Here is a 17,496-nt window from a genome sequence, read left to right on the forward strand (position 1 = left end):
CGCACATATAATAAAGGAGCACTGGACTGGTTTATAATGAAGTAACATTAAACATATATATATATATATATACATATATATATATATATAATATTCTTTAGATCAGTCAAATCATACTTCGGTCATTCGTAACGTAATAATCGAAGGCATCTCTCTTTTTGTCGACTAGTCACGTTATACAGTAGAGTAAATTTTGAATAATAGAGTAAATGTGTCTAGCGATAGCCGTATTTTGTGTTTTTTTTTTCTAATTTTGTTTTAGTCCTATTAGTTATATTCTATTTTTATGGTGGCTCGAATGTCTATAGGTTTCAATTACTTAATTTATTAGGTAAATTAATACAATCATATCTATGACCTTTTCTGAAAAGAAAATAACAAGTGAAATAATGATAGACAAAGTAACAAATGAAATAATTATAGTTAATATTTTATTATAGATTAAGTAAATATATATTAATATTGAAATAAAATTTAATTTTTAGACTAAGTGAATAATTATTATTAATGAAATAAAATCTTATTTCTATAATACCATTACCATATGGGGGCAGTAAACATGTTAAAAGGATACATAGCAGGATTTTTCGATCATGACATATTTCGGCAACATATTTCGGTAACATTCGGTTATAGTAATCCCAAGAGTCAAATTTGTCGCTGACATCCTGCTATAAAAAGTATGCACTAAAACTTCAAACAATATTTAAAAATTTTCCGTGATGCCAAGTGAAGTAGGATCTCATAGTAAAGGAAGATGGAGTCTTGAAGAAGATAAAAAACTTCAGGAGTGCAAAGCTAAGCATGGGGAGAGGAGCTGGGATTTTGTGGCTGTCAATTCAGGTGTTCTTTTACTTCTCTCTTATTGTCAAAGTTTTCATATGTAATTCTTATAAAATATACTCTTCAACCAGGTCTTAAAAGGACTCCGAAAAGCTACAGAGATCGATGGTTGAATTACTTAGCCCCGGAAGTGATTCGCGGGAAGATTATGGGGGAAGAACATGAAAAGCTTTTTCAACTCAACTCAAAATGGGGAAACAAGTAACTGAATAGTGATATTGGAACTTCATCTTATAAACACCAATTGTTACTCTTTTTGGACCCACTTAATTAACACCAATTGTCACTTTCATTTTTGGTAGTTATTCAATGATTGCAAGTGAGCTTCCTGGAAGAACTTATGAGCAAGTTAGAAGCTATGATAGAATGATGGATCGAAGGAAAAGAAAGCAGAACCCCGCTGATAGTATTGAGGAGCCAACACGAGAGCTAATAAGACAGGATTGTGCTCGGGAGTTAACTCTAGAAGATACGGAAATGCAGCGAAAGAAACTAGAAACAAAGTTCACTAACTCATATGCACTTGAGTCTACTGATGTCTCATTCTCTCGCAACAACGCTGACATTGATAGTAAGTTAGAGTCAGTAGGAGAGCTAATTCCAAAAGTGATGGAAATGGCGCGAGAGCTACTAAAAACATATTAGAGTCTGATAATAGTTCACAAAAGAGATGGAATTGTTGTTTTATGAAATAATATTTAACAAAAGAATATGATACTAGTTTTAATTACTTTCTTTATGAATATGGCTTGTATTTTGATACCCTGTTGTATGTTTCCTTGTCATGTTGTTTATTTGTCAAAATAAAAGGTTCTTCTGTTAATCCTCATTTGCGGATGCACAATGTTGAATGGCAAATTTGTTTTAAACAAAAAATCAACTTAATTTTAGAGTATTTACTAGAAAGATAAGTATAATGTATATATTACAAAAAAAAATACTTATATTTTTCTAATAATTATTCACTTCGCCCAAATTTGTCGGTCTTGAAAATACAATTTCTTAAGAAATTTGTCGTGTCTTTTAAATTTCGCTCATTTGGAGACGAATTTTCTTCAATGGTGGGGACGAAGTGTTTTCTTCTTTAGAATCAAAGGTGGAGACAAGACACAACATAACCGAATACACGGTTGGTTGATAATGACATTAAATCAATTGCAACACAGTGTTGGAAGCTTATATATGCTGATCGAGTGGCCAGTTTAAGCCTACTTTTGGAAAGGACATATAAATTAATTTCGTTTTTGGAGGCTTAATTATGATTTTGTATTTCATAGTTTTTAATCTAGGTCCATACATAGGAGGTTGTCAATGACATTGTAAATTATGTAAGTACCAATTGAGGAGACTAAGTAATTGTGGAACTTTGAGTTTTATTTAGATGAGAGAATGAATACGTACGTATACATGTAAGTTGTAAAAATATGTACCTACTCTATCATATTCAATTATTAGGAATTAAAAAAAAAACTACAAAATTAGGAATTGTATTACGGTAGTGTTACGTATACCTAATGAAATTATCCATAAAGGTCCATAATCTATGTGACTTGCTTACTAAACAAGATGACATCACAACTTTTTCCTTTTTCTTTTCTTAAACAAAACTTCAAAATATTTTCTCTTTCAAAATACATGTTAGATTTCAAAAAAAATTTACATATTCGGATTCATCATGTAAAACTCTTTCTATAAAGACCTATTGTTGATAGGCCAGAAGTGAATCACGCAGAATTTACGGAGGAAGAACATGAAAAAATCATGCGACTCCACTTAGAATTGGGAAACAAGTTACTGAATATATATATTTAGTAAAAAAGTGATGCAAATAATGTTAATGGAAAACCCCAAAATTTTTGGAAATGATATGACCGAAGTCCAGTAAAAGAATTGGGTTAAGGGTTAAATTTAGAGAAAAGTGGAGGGGTCAAAAGAGAATTTTAGAAAATATAAAACCTAGCATAAGAGTATATATATCCCTATATACTTTTCATTGTAAAAAAAAAAAAAAAAAAAACCCCTGAACACGTAGAATTTGGCAGCCGTTCAAGAAGAACCAAATCCACTTCAACCCCAGCAGCCAGAAAACATCGCCGGGGGTGAAGGTACAGGGTGAGTAAACAATTCTCTCTCCATATATATTGACTGGGGTGATTTCCGGTTGAATATGGATTTAATGGATTTCTTGGTGTTGTTGGTTGGATACAAGCGCCAAACAAGGGGCTTAAAGTTCGGCGGAAGTGTCATCGGAGTTGGTTTGGAGGCAAGAACTTTGGGTAAGATCCACGTTTCTCTGTGTCCCTCCTCCTGTGTGTTTTCACCGTGAGACAAGTCGAAGTAATGGAAATTTTATGGTGATTTTATGTGCCAAGAAATAAAACTAAGAGTTGGTATTTATGCGTTTGGTCAAGTGGGCCTGCTAGCGAGCCTTTTGCGGCTAGCTTCACCAAATATGGCCAATATTTTTTGGAGCAATTAAATACACTGCTACCACTATTTTTATTAAATACAACATCATTCGTTAAATACACCAAACATTGATTTAAAATATATGCATTTTTTTATAAATACACTATTCCAGATGGATTATTATACCCTTAATGCATTTTGATTAAAGCACACATATGCACCGTCATTTTTGTTAAATACAACACCCACACCATGAGTTAAATATACCATTTCTAAAAGTTCGGAAGTATATTAAAAAGAAAATATTATATACATCAAATAAAATTAAAAAATGATAGATAATAAGCAAGAATTTTTTTAATAATCATTCATTTTAATGATTAATAAGTAATCATGAAATAGTGTAGTAATTGACTACAATTTAACTCTAATTAGTTTAATTGTAGTTTAATAATATGTAACAATCAATATATTTTTAGACAATTTATACATGGTTAAAAACACATAGCACAATTACCATTTAACAACTAAATAATTATGATTAATAGATTAAGTTAATAAATATTAATATTGAAATAAAATCTAATCCCTAGACTAAGTTAATAATTATTAACAATGAAATAAAAATCTGATTTCAATAACCACCATTTGTGGCAGTGGTTATGTTAAAAAAAAAATTCAAACGGGGTAGACTCTTCTTTAGATCAATCAAATCCCACTTTTCGGCCATTAGTAATCCTAATCGAAGGCATCTCTCTTTTTGTCAACTAGTCTCTTTCACCATTTATGTTAAAAAAAATTCAAATGGGCCGGATGGAGTCTTCTTTAATCAATCACATCACATGTTCCAGTTCGGTCATACAATCCTAATCCCACTTTGTGGAGACAAGAGTTTTTGTTCAATTATTAAAATACACTTCGTGAATCTCGGTCACTTCGGAGACCGAGAGTTTTGTCCATTGGAATCAAAAGTTCAACTTTTTAAAGTTGATAATGACATATATACTAATAAACTAAGAAAGATGCTTTGTCAATCTCGGTCACTTTGGAGACGAGTTTTATTCAATTATTAAGCACGTACACAATCATATTCAACTATTAGGAATTTAAAAAAAAAAACTACATTAACTAAGTCCGACTCGAGTGTATTTGATTTCCTTGTTTTCCAACTGTTTTCTGTTTTTATTTTCTAAAAAGTTAAAAAAACTGATACAGAAAACGAGTTTGGCTGATCAATTTAGAAAACATCAAAAAATGAAAATCACGCCATTAATGATAATCATCCTTTTTTCAATTTCGATTTTCTATTTCCCCCTTTCGTCTGCTGATGGAAATTACCCCATTAATGATAATCTATATTTTTCTATGTAATCTCTATTTTTTTTTTCCCTATCATATCTCTCTTATTCTGGGTACCAAAGAATTCCTTGTCGTTGACAGTGAAGAAGGGTATATGTAATTGCTAAATACACATAGAACTGTATGGGTTGTTATGCATGGTTTAATGTAGCATTTAGATTTGAGTTCGGTTTTATTACCACCTACTTAACAATAGGCTGGAGTTTGAAGCTGCTTTAGAAGTGAATTGGTTTGGATCCTTACCAATTGCCAAGTATGGTTAAATAAATTATGCTTTGGCAAAATGTCTTAGAGAAATATTGTCATTCAAAGACTATGAGTTTCTTACCTATATATAAAACTATAATATATGATTGTGAAGTAACATTTGTATTATGAAATAACATTTTGACTTTGTTCAAAAAATCTTATTTTTCTTCACCGTCAACACCGTAGCCAGGATTTGAAATGAAGGGAGGCACTTGCGTGGGGTTAATGGAAGTGCCTTTGATTTTTTTGACATATTTTATACGTGGTTTATTAACATCTATTCCAATAAATATAAATTAGTCTGCAAGATTAGAGCGATTTTAATTGTATTATATACATCAAATAAAATTAAAAAATGATAGGCAATATTAAGCAAGAAATTTTTTTATGATCATTAATATTGAAAGAAAATCTAATTCCTAGACTAAGTCTTTTCCTTTTTTTTTTTGAAATACTACAAAGAACTACGTTTGCGGTTGAAAATTGAATCTTGAGCACACATATATCTACTCCAGCCGATTGTCAACCAAACCAACTCTTATTGGTAATTCCTAGACTAAGTTAATAATTATTAATAATGAAAAAAATCCGATTTCAATAACCATGCACCATTTGTGGTTAAAGATGGCAATTCGTGCCCGACCCGCTCCGACCGGCCCCGATCCGCCCAAATCCGCAGGGATTTTCTCCGATCCGAGACTTGTGCGGGGCGGGGACGGGGGCAAAAATTTTCAACCCGTGCGGGGGCAGGGCAGGGTGGGGACAGGTATGCCTCCCGCTCCGCCCCGACCCACCCCGCAATCCGTCCCGCACCCCCCGATACATGTTTATGTACATAATATATATATATATATATATAAGATTTCTTTTATAATATAGATAACTATTTGTTTATCTAAACATGTATTAATTTGATATTATTATTAAAATCAAAGTAACCCCTAAACTTCTTTAATAAGTCTTAAATCTAACTACTTAAACATTAAAACCCTATACATAATATTTACAATACTCCTATACTCTTAATTAGATCGATTATTGAATAAATATTGATAAAAACATAAAACACTAAATCTTAAATTAAATATAGTCTACTCCTAATTCAATTGAAGTGATGTTGATAAAAAATAATTTAAGATCCCTAAACCCTAACTTAAATTGACTTGATTTGAACACATTGATTCTAATATAGTAATAAACTAATAATGTCAAAATAGAGATTTGAATGCTTAGTTTTAATTTAATATAAATAATCTCTAAACCCAAAGCACTAAATAATCCATGAACACTAAACCCCTAAACCTAAGTACTAAATAATTCATAAGCCCTAACCCCTAAACCTGAGCGCTAAACCCTAAACCATATAACTAATCCTATATAAATAATCTTTAGACCCTAAGTCAATTGAATTGATATTAAGAAAAATATAGAACCCTAAATCTTAAGTTAAATATGACCCTATACTCCTAAATCATAATCTTCAAAACCCAAAAGGCCTTAAACCCTAAACCCCAAAACCCTAAAGACCCTAAACCCCTAAACCTTAAAGGCACTTGAACCCTAAAACTAAGCACTAAACCCTAAAGCCATAATATGACCCTCTACTCATTAATGTTGATAAAATCTTTAAGACCCTAAGATTTTATAAAATAAAGTATAAAATTAAACAATTTAAAACTATAGATGTGTATAATATAAAATTTAAAATCAATACCATTAAGTATAACTAAAATTATTTAATGGTGTTAAAAATATACTAAGTGGTATGTAAAGATAATAATTTAATTAGTTGACAAGTGTAACATGAAAATAGCTTTGGTTTGTTAGTTAGTTCATTATTTTTCCACCTAGAAGTCTCATGTTCGAATCCTAGAATGTGTAATATAATTTTACAATTTTCAAAAATGTTGAATAGGGACGAGGTGTGGCGCGGGGATCCGCGGGGTAGGGCGGGGCAGGGACGGGGCCTAAAAGTCGCCTAGACATGCGGGGCGGGGCGGGTAGCGGGGCACCACATGAAGGTGCGGGGCGGGGGCGGGGGCGGGGGCGGGGGCGGGGCGACCATGATCCATCCCCGCCCCGCCTCGTTCCGATGCCATCCCTATTTGTGGTAGTGGGTATGTTAAAAAAAATTCAAAGGAGGTAGACTCTTCTTTAGATCAATCACATCCCACTTCGGTCATTAGTAACCTAATTGAAAGATAGGTTTCAGGGGGGAGGTCTTTCTTCTGGGTAAGTAGTTCTTTGTGCTACTTGTGTACAACTTTGTTTTTGCTTTGTTGTTTTGTAGTTCTAGTGTTTCGTCTACCTGCGGGTACAGAAAGTGTCCTCCTGATGAGGGTTTGTATTGGTTTTTCTAATACATTTGGTCTCTGACCTTTTTTCAAAAAAAAAAAAAAACCTAATTGAAGGCATCTCTCTTTTTGTCAACTAGTGACGTTGTACAATAGAGTAAATGTGAATTAATAGATTAAGTTAATAAATATTAATATTGAAATAAATACTAATTTCTAGACTAAGTTAATAATTATTAATAATGAAATAAAATCAGATTTCAATGTCAGTGGGTTTGTTAAAAAAAATTCAAAGGGGCCGGGTGGGGTCTTTTGTAAATCAATCACATCATATATTCCAATTCGGTCGTACAAATTGGTGACACTGTCTTTTCCATATATATGTGTAAAAACTTAGATGACATATTTCGGTAAACTTCGGTTATACTAATCCTAAAAGTCAAGCCCACATCCTTCTCATATAAATTAAGGTAATTGTTAAATGCACACAATTTTTTACTAAATACACATACCCTATTATTAGCTAGGCTGAGAGTTTAGATAGAAGGGAATGGATGTGATTGGTTGTCATGATTGATGACTTTAGATAGAAGAGAGAAAGCAGTCAAACTGTATCCCTTGAAATGTGCTCCACATTGTAGTACACATATACATACATATGTATGTAGCAGGTGCACTGCACGTTCGTGGCATATATCACATGATATTAATTGGTTCTATTTAAATGACGAAAATGACCCTTATCTGAATAAACAGTTTATGATTCGCTCCATTTAAATAAGGGGTAATGTTGACCGTCCAATGTAAAGGACAATCAAACTCCATCAATTACAGTAATTAATTAATTAATTAACTTATTTATTCTTTTTTTTATCTTTGAAAACTATGAACTTCAAGAGATATTGACAATTACTCCCTCCATCCCATAAAGATAATCCTATTTCTTTTTTTACATAGATGAAGAAAATCTAATTAATATAAGAATAATATTTAATTTTACTCATATATTTCCTAATACAACCCTAATTAATACGTAGATGACCCTAATTAATACTGTGATAACAAAGTATATTAAATAGGGGTCTTTTAGGAAACTTATGAATTAATTATAGTTTAAAAAATGAAACAAGACTATAATTTAGGACAGACGAATAAAGAAAGTATGACTATTTTTAAGGGACGGATGGAGTAATTTAAAACTATTGTAAGGGTAAAAAATCGATCAACTATGGATCACCTCAATCTTAGTCATCATGTTGAAACGCCTCTCCTGAAAAGATATTTTCTCGAAAGCGAGTAATTTTTTAAAAAAAGAGCAGTGCTTGGTGTCTCTAATTGAGACAACTTCTTGTGTCTCAATAAGGATAGTATATACTTCACAATTGAGCTGCCGTATTTTGTGTTTTTTTTTTCTAATTTTTTTTAGTCCTCTTAGTTGTACTTCATCTTTATAATGACATTAGATAATTTAATACAATCATATCTATGACCTTTTCTAAAAAAAAAATAACAGGTGAAATATTGATAGACAAAGTAAAAAATGAAATAATTATAGTTAATATTTTATTATAGATTAAGTTAATATATATTAATATTGAAATAAAATTTAATTTCTAGACTAAGTGAATAATTATTAATAATGAAATAAAATCTTATTTCTATAATACCATGACCATATGGGGGCAGTAAACATGTTAAAAGGATACATAGCAGGATTTTTCGATCATGACATATTTCGGCAACATATTTCGGTAACATTCGGTTATAGTAATCCCAAGAGTCAAATTTGTTGCCTACATCCTCCTATAAAAAGTATGCACCAAACAATATTTAAAAATTTTCTGTGATGCCAGGTGAAGTAGGATCTCATAGTAAAGGAAGATGGAGTCCTGAAGAAGATAAAAAACTTCAGGAGTGCAAAGCTAAGCATGGGGAGAGGAGATGGGATTTTGTGCCTGCCAATTCAGGTGTTCTTTTACTTCTCTCTTATTGTTAAAGTTTTCATATGTAATTCTTATAAAATATACTCTTCAACCAGGTCTTAAAAGGTCTCCGAAAAGTTGCAGAGATCGATGGTTGAGTCCCTTAGCCCCGGAAATGAAGATTACGGAGGAAGAACATGAAAAGCTTTTTCAACTCCACTCGAAATGGGGAAACAAGTTACTGAATAGTGATATTGGAACTTCATCTTATGAACACCAATTGTTACTCTTTTTCGACCCACTTAATTAACACCAATTGTTACTTTCGTTTTTGATAGTTATTCAATGATTGCAAGAGAGCTTCCCGGAAGAACTTATGAGCAAGTGAGAAACTACTATAGAATGATGGATCGAAAGAAAAGAAAGAAGAGATCCACTGAGAGTACTGAGGAGCCAGTACGAGAGATAATAGGATAGGACTGTGATTGGGAGTTAACTCCAAAAGTTATGGAAATGCAGCGAAAGCCACTAGAAACAAAGGTCACTACCTCATATGCGCTTGAGTCTGCTGATGCCTCATTCTCTCGCAACAACACTGACATTTGTAGTAAGTTAGAGTCAGTAGGAAAGCTAATTCCAAAAGTGATGCAAATGGCGCGAGAGCTACTAGAAATAGATTAGAGTCTGATAATAGTTCACAAAAGAGATGGAATTGTTGTTTTATGAAATAATATTTAACAAAAGAATATGATACTAGTTTTAATTACTTTCTTTATGAATATGGCTTGTATTTTGATACGCTGTTGTATGTTTACTTATCATGTTGTTTATTTGTCAAAATAAAAGGTTCTTCTGTTAATCCCCATTAGCGGATGCACACTGTTGAATGGCAAATTTGTTTTAAACAAAAAATCAACTTAATTTTAAAGTATTTACAATAAATATAAGTATAATGTATATATTACAAAAAAATACTTACATTTTTCTAATAACTACTCACTCCGTCGGAATTTGTCCGTCATCCTTTGAAAATACAATTTCTTAAGAAATTTGTCGTGTCTTTTAAATTTCGTTCATTTGGAGACGAATTTTCTTCAATGGTGGGGACGAAGTGTTTTCTTTTTTAGAATCAAAGGTGGAGACAAGACACAACATAACCAATACACGGTTGATAATGACATTAAAAATCAATTACAGCCCTGTGTTGGAAGCTTAGATATGCTGATCAAGTGGCCAGTTTAAGCCTACTTTTGGAAAGGATATATAAATTAATTTCGTTTTTGGAGGCTTAATTATGATTTTGTATTTCATAGTTTTTAATCTAGGTCCATACATAGGAGGTTGTCAATGACATTGTAAATTATATAAGTACCAATTGGGGAGACTAAATAATTGTGGAACTTGGAGTTTTATTTAGATGAGAGAATGAATACGTACGTGTACATTTAAGTTGTAAAAATATGTACCTACTCTATCATATTCAATTATTAGAAATTAAAAAAAAACTACAAAATTAGGAATTGTATTACGGTAGTGCTATTGTTGATAGGCCAGAAGTGAATCACGCGGAGTTTGCGGAGGAAGAACATGAAAAAATCATGCGACTCAATTCGGAAATGGGAAACAAGTTATTGAAGATATAAAACTTTCTTCTCATGAACACCAATTGTTACTCTCTTTCGACCCACTTAACACCAATTGTTACTTTCGTTTTTGGCATGTGGTCAAGGATTGTAAAGATGCTTCCAGGAAGAACTGATGACCAAATTAAGAGTTATTGCAAAATGATGGATTGAAAGAGAGAAAGTGAAATAGGAGAGGCTCGAGTGATGTTGTTACAGGTCTCTCAGGAAGAAGAAATTGGTGGACCAAAATAGTTTCAGAAGTGTGTGTTATATTTGGTTACTTCATGTATATATTATGTTTCAACTCTTTTCTGTTGCCATGTTGGAGTTGCCTTGGATAATCGGTGTATGATATCACTTATCTATCACACTCAACCTACTAAGTCACTTTTTTCTCCGTTTCGGTCACAATTAAGCCAATGTATATATACAGCTTGTGCAAATTGTCTCTCTAAAGCCAAACAGTCATTGTTATAAACAAAAAAAGTGTAGTTGATCAAATGATCCGTCGCAGTAGTCCTGATCAAAGGCATATATCATTGTAATCTGAATTATAAACAAAAATAAATATTTGATTTTGTTAAGGTTGATCAGCCTGACATATTTGACTTGTAAAACCTTGACAAGAGAAGAAAATTTCAAGCTTCAAGCTTGAGTAAAGTTAATTCATCTAAATATGCCCAAAGAAATATATCAGTGTAACATACCGTCAGATCACATTACTTTACTTTAGCTATCAAGAGAAAAAAAGATCACATTACTTTACATTACATTGTCCACTTCTCTAATAATAAGCCTAAGCTGATATTTTTCCTATCACATCTCTCTTATTCTGGGCAGCAAAGATTTCCTTGCCGTTAACAGTGAAGAAGGGTATATGTAACTGCAAAATACACATAGAACTGTATGGGTTGTCATTCAAAGACTATAAGTTTCTTACCCATATATAAAACTATAATATATGATTGTGAAATAACATTTGTATTATGAAATAACATTTTGACTTTGTTCAAAAAATGTTATTTTTCTCCACTTTCAACACCGTAGCCAAGATTTAAAATGAAGGGAGCCACTTGGTTGGCGGTGAATGGAAGTGCCTCTAATTTTTTTGGCATATTTTATACGTGGTTTATTAACCTCCATTCCAATAAATATAAATTAGTCTGCAAGATTAGAACGATTTTAATTGTATTATATACATCAAATAAAATTAAAAAATGATAGGCAATATTAAGCAAGAAATTTTTTTATAATCATTAATATTGAAAGAAAATCTAATTCCTAGACTAAGTTTTTTTCTTTTTTTTTTGAAATACTACAAAGAATTACGTCTGTGGTTGAAAATTGAATCTTAAACACACATATGTCTAACCCAACCGATTGTCAACCAAACAAACTCTTATTGATAATTCCTAAACTAAGTTAATAATTATTAATAATGAAAAAAAATTCGATTTCAACAACCATGCACCATTTGTGGTAGTGGGTATGTTAAAAAAAATTCAAAGGAGGTAGACTCTTCTTTAGATCAATCAAATCTCACTTCGGTCATTAGTAACCTAATTGAAGGCATCTCTCTTTTTGTCAACTAGTCACGTTGTACAATAGAGTAAATGTGAATTAATAGATTAAGTTAATAAATATTAATATTGAAATAAATACTAATTTCTAGACTAAGTTAATAATTATTAATAATGAAATAAAATCAGATTTCATTGTCAGTGGGTATGTCAAAACAAAATTCAAGGGGGCCGGGTGGGGTCTTTTGTAAATCAATCATATCATATTTTCCAATTCGGTCATACAATCCCGACACTTTATTTTTCTGTCAACTAGTCACACTGTCTTTTGACTCTTTTCCATATATATGTGTAAAAACTTAGATGACATATTTCGGTAAACTTCGGTTATGCTAATACTAAAAGTCAAGCCCACATCCTCTTCGTATAAATAAATTGAAGATGATCATGTCTCAAAACTCAAAACACTTTATTTTTCTGTGATGGCTAGTGAAGTAGGATCTCATAAGGAAAAAAAATGGACTAGTGAAGAGGATAGAATGCTCAAGGAGTACCTTGTTGAGCATGGGGAGGGCAAGTGGGCTTCTGTGGCTCACAATTCAGGTGTTCTTTTGCTTCTCATTTGTTGTCAAAATCTTACATGTTACTCTTAATTCTTATAAAATATATTGTTCAACCAGGTCTTCAAAGGTCTGCGAACGACTGCAGAAAACGATGGATGAATCACCTAAGGCCGGAAGTGAATCACGCGGAGTTTACGGAGGAAGAACGTGAAACCATCACACGACTCCACTCGAAAATGGGAAACAGGTTACTGAATTATAAAACTTTCTTCTTATGAACATCAATTCTTACTCTCTTTCGACCTACTTAACACCAGTTGTTACTTTTGTTTTTGGCAGGTGGTCAAAGATTGCAAAGATGCTTCAAGGAAGAACTGATGACCAAATTAAGAGTTATTGCAGAATGATGGATTGAAAGAGAGCAAAGTCCACAATCACATGTGAGCCCGAGTCCGCTGTTGCCTCATTCTCTCACAACAACACCGACATTGATAGTGACGTAGAGTCAGTACGAGAGCTAATAGGAGAACTTTGAACCATATTCTTCAGACCCAAAACCACACCGCCGGTCGAACCGTAAAAACCCATTAACCAACCAGACAATCGGTTTTTTTGTTGATATCAGACCGTCTAAGCATCAAACCAGGGGAAAATAGATTGAACCGTTGATTTTTTATCAAACCGTGAACCGCCGGCTTTTTATAAAACCGGCTGATTGGTTTCCTCTCTTTCGAGTTTCCCCTTCCACTTTCGACATAGGCTAAACATGTGATTCCGATGGCGACTCGCGACGGCGTTCAACTCAGGCGCAAAAGCCTCCATGTATCTGCGGAATCGTTCAATCTCATAGTTTTCACAAACCAAAACGATAGCATCAGATCACAATCCCTCACCCATTTCACAGAAAATTCGTTGGTATAAATTGAAGTACGAACCTGATGATGGGATCTCGGCCGGTTCGAAGATGGCGGATGTGAAGATGGCTGCAACTAAATAGCTTATATAGATAAGAAAACAAATACATGTAGACTCGTAGTTTACTGTGTTAATAAAAGTGTGTTATCTATCATTAGTAATAATATCATGTATATATAATTAATATAAGATGATTTTTAATAGACCAAAAATCGCATACAAATCTCCAATCTAAAAATAAAAAACAAAAAATAAAGTTTTATGTTGAACAAGAAAATGACACATAAAATTATGTTATGGTCCTTTCTAGTTCCTCTGGATTGGTGAATCTTTAGCTTCAACTTTGATTCTCCATAACACACTTTAATCCAATTCATCATTCTCTATTTTTTATTTTTTTTATGTTTTCCATATTAATGTTGTCTTATAATTTCTGTCATATAAAAAAAAGAACCTATAATTTTTTTAAGAAGTATATAAAGGTTCTCATAATTTATCATTAATTTATTCAATATTATTATTATTTTTAGAGAAAAAAATTCACATTTAAATTATAATTCTTTTCTATTTTAGGATTACGTTGCTGAGCATGGGTGGGCAATTGGACTTCTGTGGTTCACAATTCAGGTGTTCTCTTTTGCTTCTCTCTTGTTGACAGTGTCAAGTCTTCCATGTTTCTTTTTTTGGTAATTGTCTTCCATGTTTCTCTTAATTCTTCTAGCATACTCTTCAACCAGGACTTCAAAGGTCTTCGAACAACTGCAAAGGTTGATGGATGGGTCACCTAAGGTCGGAAGTGAATCACACGGAATTTACGGCGGAAGAACATGAAAATATCATGTAAGCCTACAGGAAATTGGGAAACAAGTTACTGAATATATAATGTTGTTGAACATTCTTCTTATATATGAACACCAATTATTACTATCTTTCCACCCACTTAACACCAATTGTTACTTCCGTTTTTGATAGATGGTCAGAGATTGCAAACATGCATCCAGGAAGAACTGTTGAGCAAATTAAGAGCTTTGTTAGAAAGACGCTTAAAAGTGGTACGCTGTTGTCTCCGTCTATCCAACAACACCAACAATATTGATAGTGAACGCGAGTCATCATGAGAGCAAATAGGAGAGGGCTTTGACCTGTTGTTAGCTGCATCAGAGAATGAATGGTAGCAAGTGCTCTATGGAGAAGAGTAGAGTATGATACTAGTTCACAAAAGAGATGTAATTACTATTGTATAATACTAATTCACAAAAGAGTATCATATTAGTTTTAATTACTTTCTTTCTGAATTATTGCTTGTATTTTGATATCCTGTTGTATGTTTCCTTATCATGTTGTTTATTTGTCAAGAGAAAAGGTTCTTGTGTTAATCCCCAGTGATGGATGCACAATGTTGAATGGCAAATTTGTTTTTAAAAAAATCAACTTAATTTTTAAGTATTTACTATAAATATATAAGTATAATGTATATGTCTTGCAATCTTGGTCACTTTGGAGACATCTTTCTCTTCTCCATGTTAACGTTTTCATGTTTATCTGCCAGTAAACTCAAAATATGCTTGAAAAGTCAGCAAAATCTCGTGTCTTTAAGAGTGTGTTTGGATTGAGGGATTTGGGGGAATGGAAGAGAAGGAAAAGGAAGGGAAGAAAATGGAAACGAGAATACATTTCTCTCTCATGGTTGGATAGATAAAAAAAATGAAAGAAAAATAGTTTAATTTACTGATTTATCCTTACTTTTTATATTTATGTATTATGTATAAGGGTAAAATAGGTTTTAACTTATAAATACCTTAATTAGTCATCCCTTCCCTCTAAATGACTCCAACTTGGGGAGGAAGAATTTTGACAAAAATTTAATGAAATTTTCCTCCCAAATCTCCTTAAATCCCTCCCCATAATTTTTTTATAAACTATCCAAACAAGATAATTGGAAGGAAACTCTATTTCCCTCCTCTTACCTTCCCCTTAAATCCCTCAATCCAAACACACTCTAAATCTCGATCACTTTGGAGACAAATTTTCTTCATTAGAATCAAAAAGTGGAGGACAAGAGTTTACCTTTCCCTTAAATCCCTCAATTCAAACACACTCTATATCTCGATCACTTTGGAGACAAATTTTCTTCATTAGAATCAAAAAGTAGAGGACAAGAGTTTTTGTTCATTAGAACAAATAGTGCTATGATATGAATATATAGAGGTTTGAATTAATGTTTTTTTTTTTTGAAAGGAGGTTTGAATTAATGTTTTTTTCTCTTACCTTCCCCTTAAATCCCTCAATCCAAACACACTCTAAATCTCGATCACTTTGGAGACAAATTTTCTTCATTAGAATCAAAAAGTGGAGGACAAGAGTTTACCTTCCCCTTAAATCCCTCAATCCAAACACACTCTATATCTCGATCACTTTGGAGACAAATTTTCTTCATTAGAATCAAAAAGTGGAGGACAAGAGTTTTTGTTCATTAGAACCAATAGTGCTATGATATGAATATATAGAGGTTTGAATTAATGTTTTTTTTTTTTGAAAGGAGGTTTGAATTAATGTTTTTTTTTTTTTTGAGTACAAGTACAAACACAATATATGACACACCAGATCAAGCCTATGAAAGTACAGGTGTCAACAAGCCCCACGCAGGAGGCACAAATCAAACCCACGCTGGGGCAAACTATCAAGCCCACGTAGGGGCAGACGAAGCCCACACACCTCCTTGTAAATATTCGGAGGAGGTGAGACTAGAACCCATGACCTCAGTCAGGGACATGCAAAGTCATTGCCACTCAACCAATGGCTCATTTGCAGGTTTGAATTAATGTTAACCGAATACAAAGTTGATAATGACATATATATATATATATAATAAACTAATACGCTTTGTTATAACAAAGCTGAATAAACAAATATAATGGGCTATTAAATCAGCCCAAACAATTAAAAAATAACCGGCCCATATCAGGACCGACCTTCAGATCAAAGCCCATGACCCCAAGTCTTAGATGCCATGCAAAAGGTATAAACAGAAGATTATTCGAGAGTGACGAAACTAAATTGATCAAGGTTTAGTCCTATCTGGTAATACACCATGCTATGCAAAGGAATTGGCAGCTTCAATTGCTGACTGAAAAACTAAAGGGATTGTAAATTATGTAAGTACCAATTGAGAAAGTATTTCATAGGTTGTTAACATCCATTCCAGTAAATATAAATTAGTTTGCAAGAGTAGAGTGATTTTAATTAAATTATATACATCAATTTATAAAATTAAAAAAAAAGATAGATAATAAGCAAGATATTTTTTTTATAATCATTTGTTTTAATCATTAATAAGTAATCATAAAATAGTATAGTAAGTGACTACAATTTAACTCTAATTAGTTCAATTGTAGATTAATAATATGTAACAATCAATATATTTTTTGGCTATTTATACGTCACTAAATGTTAAGGGATAAAATCCCACATCGGTTGTTGAGGGGTCTTCTATCCAACATATAAGCTGGTGCAGGCCTTCAACCACTTGTCTAGGTCTTTTCCTTATGGAGGGGCCTGAGAACTGCCACTGCCCAAAGGGCCGAGATGGTGGGGAGACCTGGGTTTGTGGTTGTGCCACTGACCCAATTTATCAGACTAAAAACACCTTGTACATTAGCTTTTCTTAATTGTTTATTTCAATAATATGGTTGATCGGGGATCGAAGCCCGGTCCGGAACTGATCTGGGATCGAAAAATAAATTAAGTTGATTTTTGTTTAAAACAAATTTGTCATTCAACAGTGTGTCAGTGCATCT

At 32.7% G+C, this 17,496-nt stretch overlaps 3 protein-coding genes across 3 annotated transcripts; all 3 read left to right on the plus strand.

Moving 5' to 3' along the window:
- Positions 1-722: 722 nt before the first annotated feature.
- LOC119996226 (myb-related protein 340-like) lies at positions 723-1,488 on the plus strand. The gene is made up of 3 exons (XM_038842789.1): positions 723-843; positions 915-1,044; positions 1,146-1,488. The coding sequence occupies exons 1-3, from the start codon at positions 723-725 to the stop codon at positions 1,486-1,488; spliced, it is 594 nt and encodes a 197-aa protein (XP_038698717.1).
- A 1,522-nt stretch (positions 1,489-3,010) lies between these two features.
- On the plus strand, positions 3,011-9,757 carry LOC119996233 (MYB-like transcription factor EOBI). The gene is made up of 5 exons (XM_038842799.1): positions 3,011-3,119; positions 9,008-9,121; positions 9,193-9,358; positions 9,415-9,532; positions 9,596-9,757. The coding sequence occupies exons 1-5, from the start codon at positions 3,011-3,013 to the stop codon at positions 9,755-9,757; spliced, it is 669 nt and encodes a 222-aa protein (XP_038698727.1).
- A 2,946-nt stretch (positions 9,758-12,703) lies between these two features.
- LOC119996241 (transcription factor MYB57-like) lies at positions 12,704-13,199 on the plus strand. The gene is made up of 3 exons (XM_038842807.1): positions 12,704-12,824; positions 12,902-13,031; positions 13,124-13,199. The coding sequence occupies exons 1-3, from the start codon at positions 12,704-12,706 to the stop codon at positions 13,197-13,199; spliced, it is 327 nt and encodes a 108-aa protein (XP_038698735.1).
- Positions 13,200-17,496: the final 4,297 nt, after the last annotated feature.

Source organism: Tripterygium wilfordii, chromosome 1 (assembly GCF_013401445.1).
Source record: "Tripterygium wilfordii isolate XIE 37 chromosome 1, ASM1340144v1, whole genome shotgun sequence".
NCBI classification, from domain to species: Eukaryota; Viridiplantae; Streptophyta; class Magnoliopsida; order Celastrales; family Celastraceae; genus Tripterygium; species Tripterygium wilfordii.

Coding starts and splice junctions, on each gene's coding strand:
- LOC119996226 (XM_038842789.1), top strand. CDS start 723: ATGCCAAGTGAAGTAGGATCTCATAGTAAAGGAAGATGGAGTCTTGAA. Junction 844..914: donor TTTTGTGGCTGTCAATTCAG/GTGTTCTTTTAC, acceptor CTCTTCAACCAG/GTCTTAAAAGGACTCCGAAA. Junction 1,045..1,145: donor AACTCAAAATGGGGAAACAA/GTAACTGAATAG, acceptor CATTTTTGGTAG/TTATTCAATGATTGCAAGTG.
- LOC119996233 (XM_038842799.1), top strand. CDS start 3,011: ATGGATTTAATGGATTTCTTGGTGTTGTTGGTTGGATACAAGCGCCAA. Junction 3,120..9,007: donor TTTGGAGGCAAGAACTTTGG/GTAAGATCCACG, acceptor CTGTGATGCCAG/GTGAAGTAGGATCTCATAGT. Junction 9,533..9,595: donor CTGAGAGTACTGAGGAGCCA/GTACGAGAGATA, acceptor ATGGAAATGCAG/CGAAAGCCACTAGAAACAAA.
- LOC119996241 (XM_038842807.1), top strand. CDS start 12,704: ATGGCTAGTGAAGTAGGATCTCATAAGGAAAAAAAATGGACTAGTGAA. Junction 12,825..12,901: donor TTCTGTGGCTCACAATTCAG/GTGTTCTTTTGC, acceptor TTGTTCAACCAG/GTCTTCAAAGGTCTGCGAAC. Junction 13,032..13,123: donor CACTCGAAAATGGGAAACAG/GTTACTGAATTA, acceptor TGTTTTTGGCAG/GTGGTCAAAGATTGCAAAGA.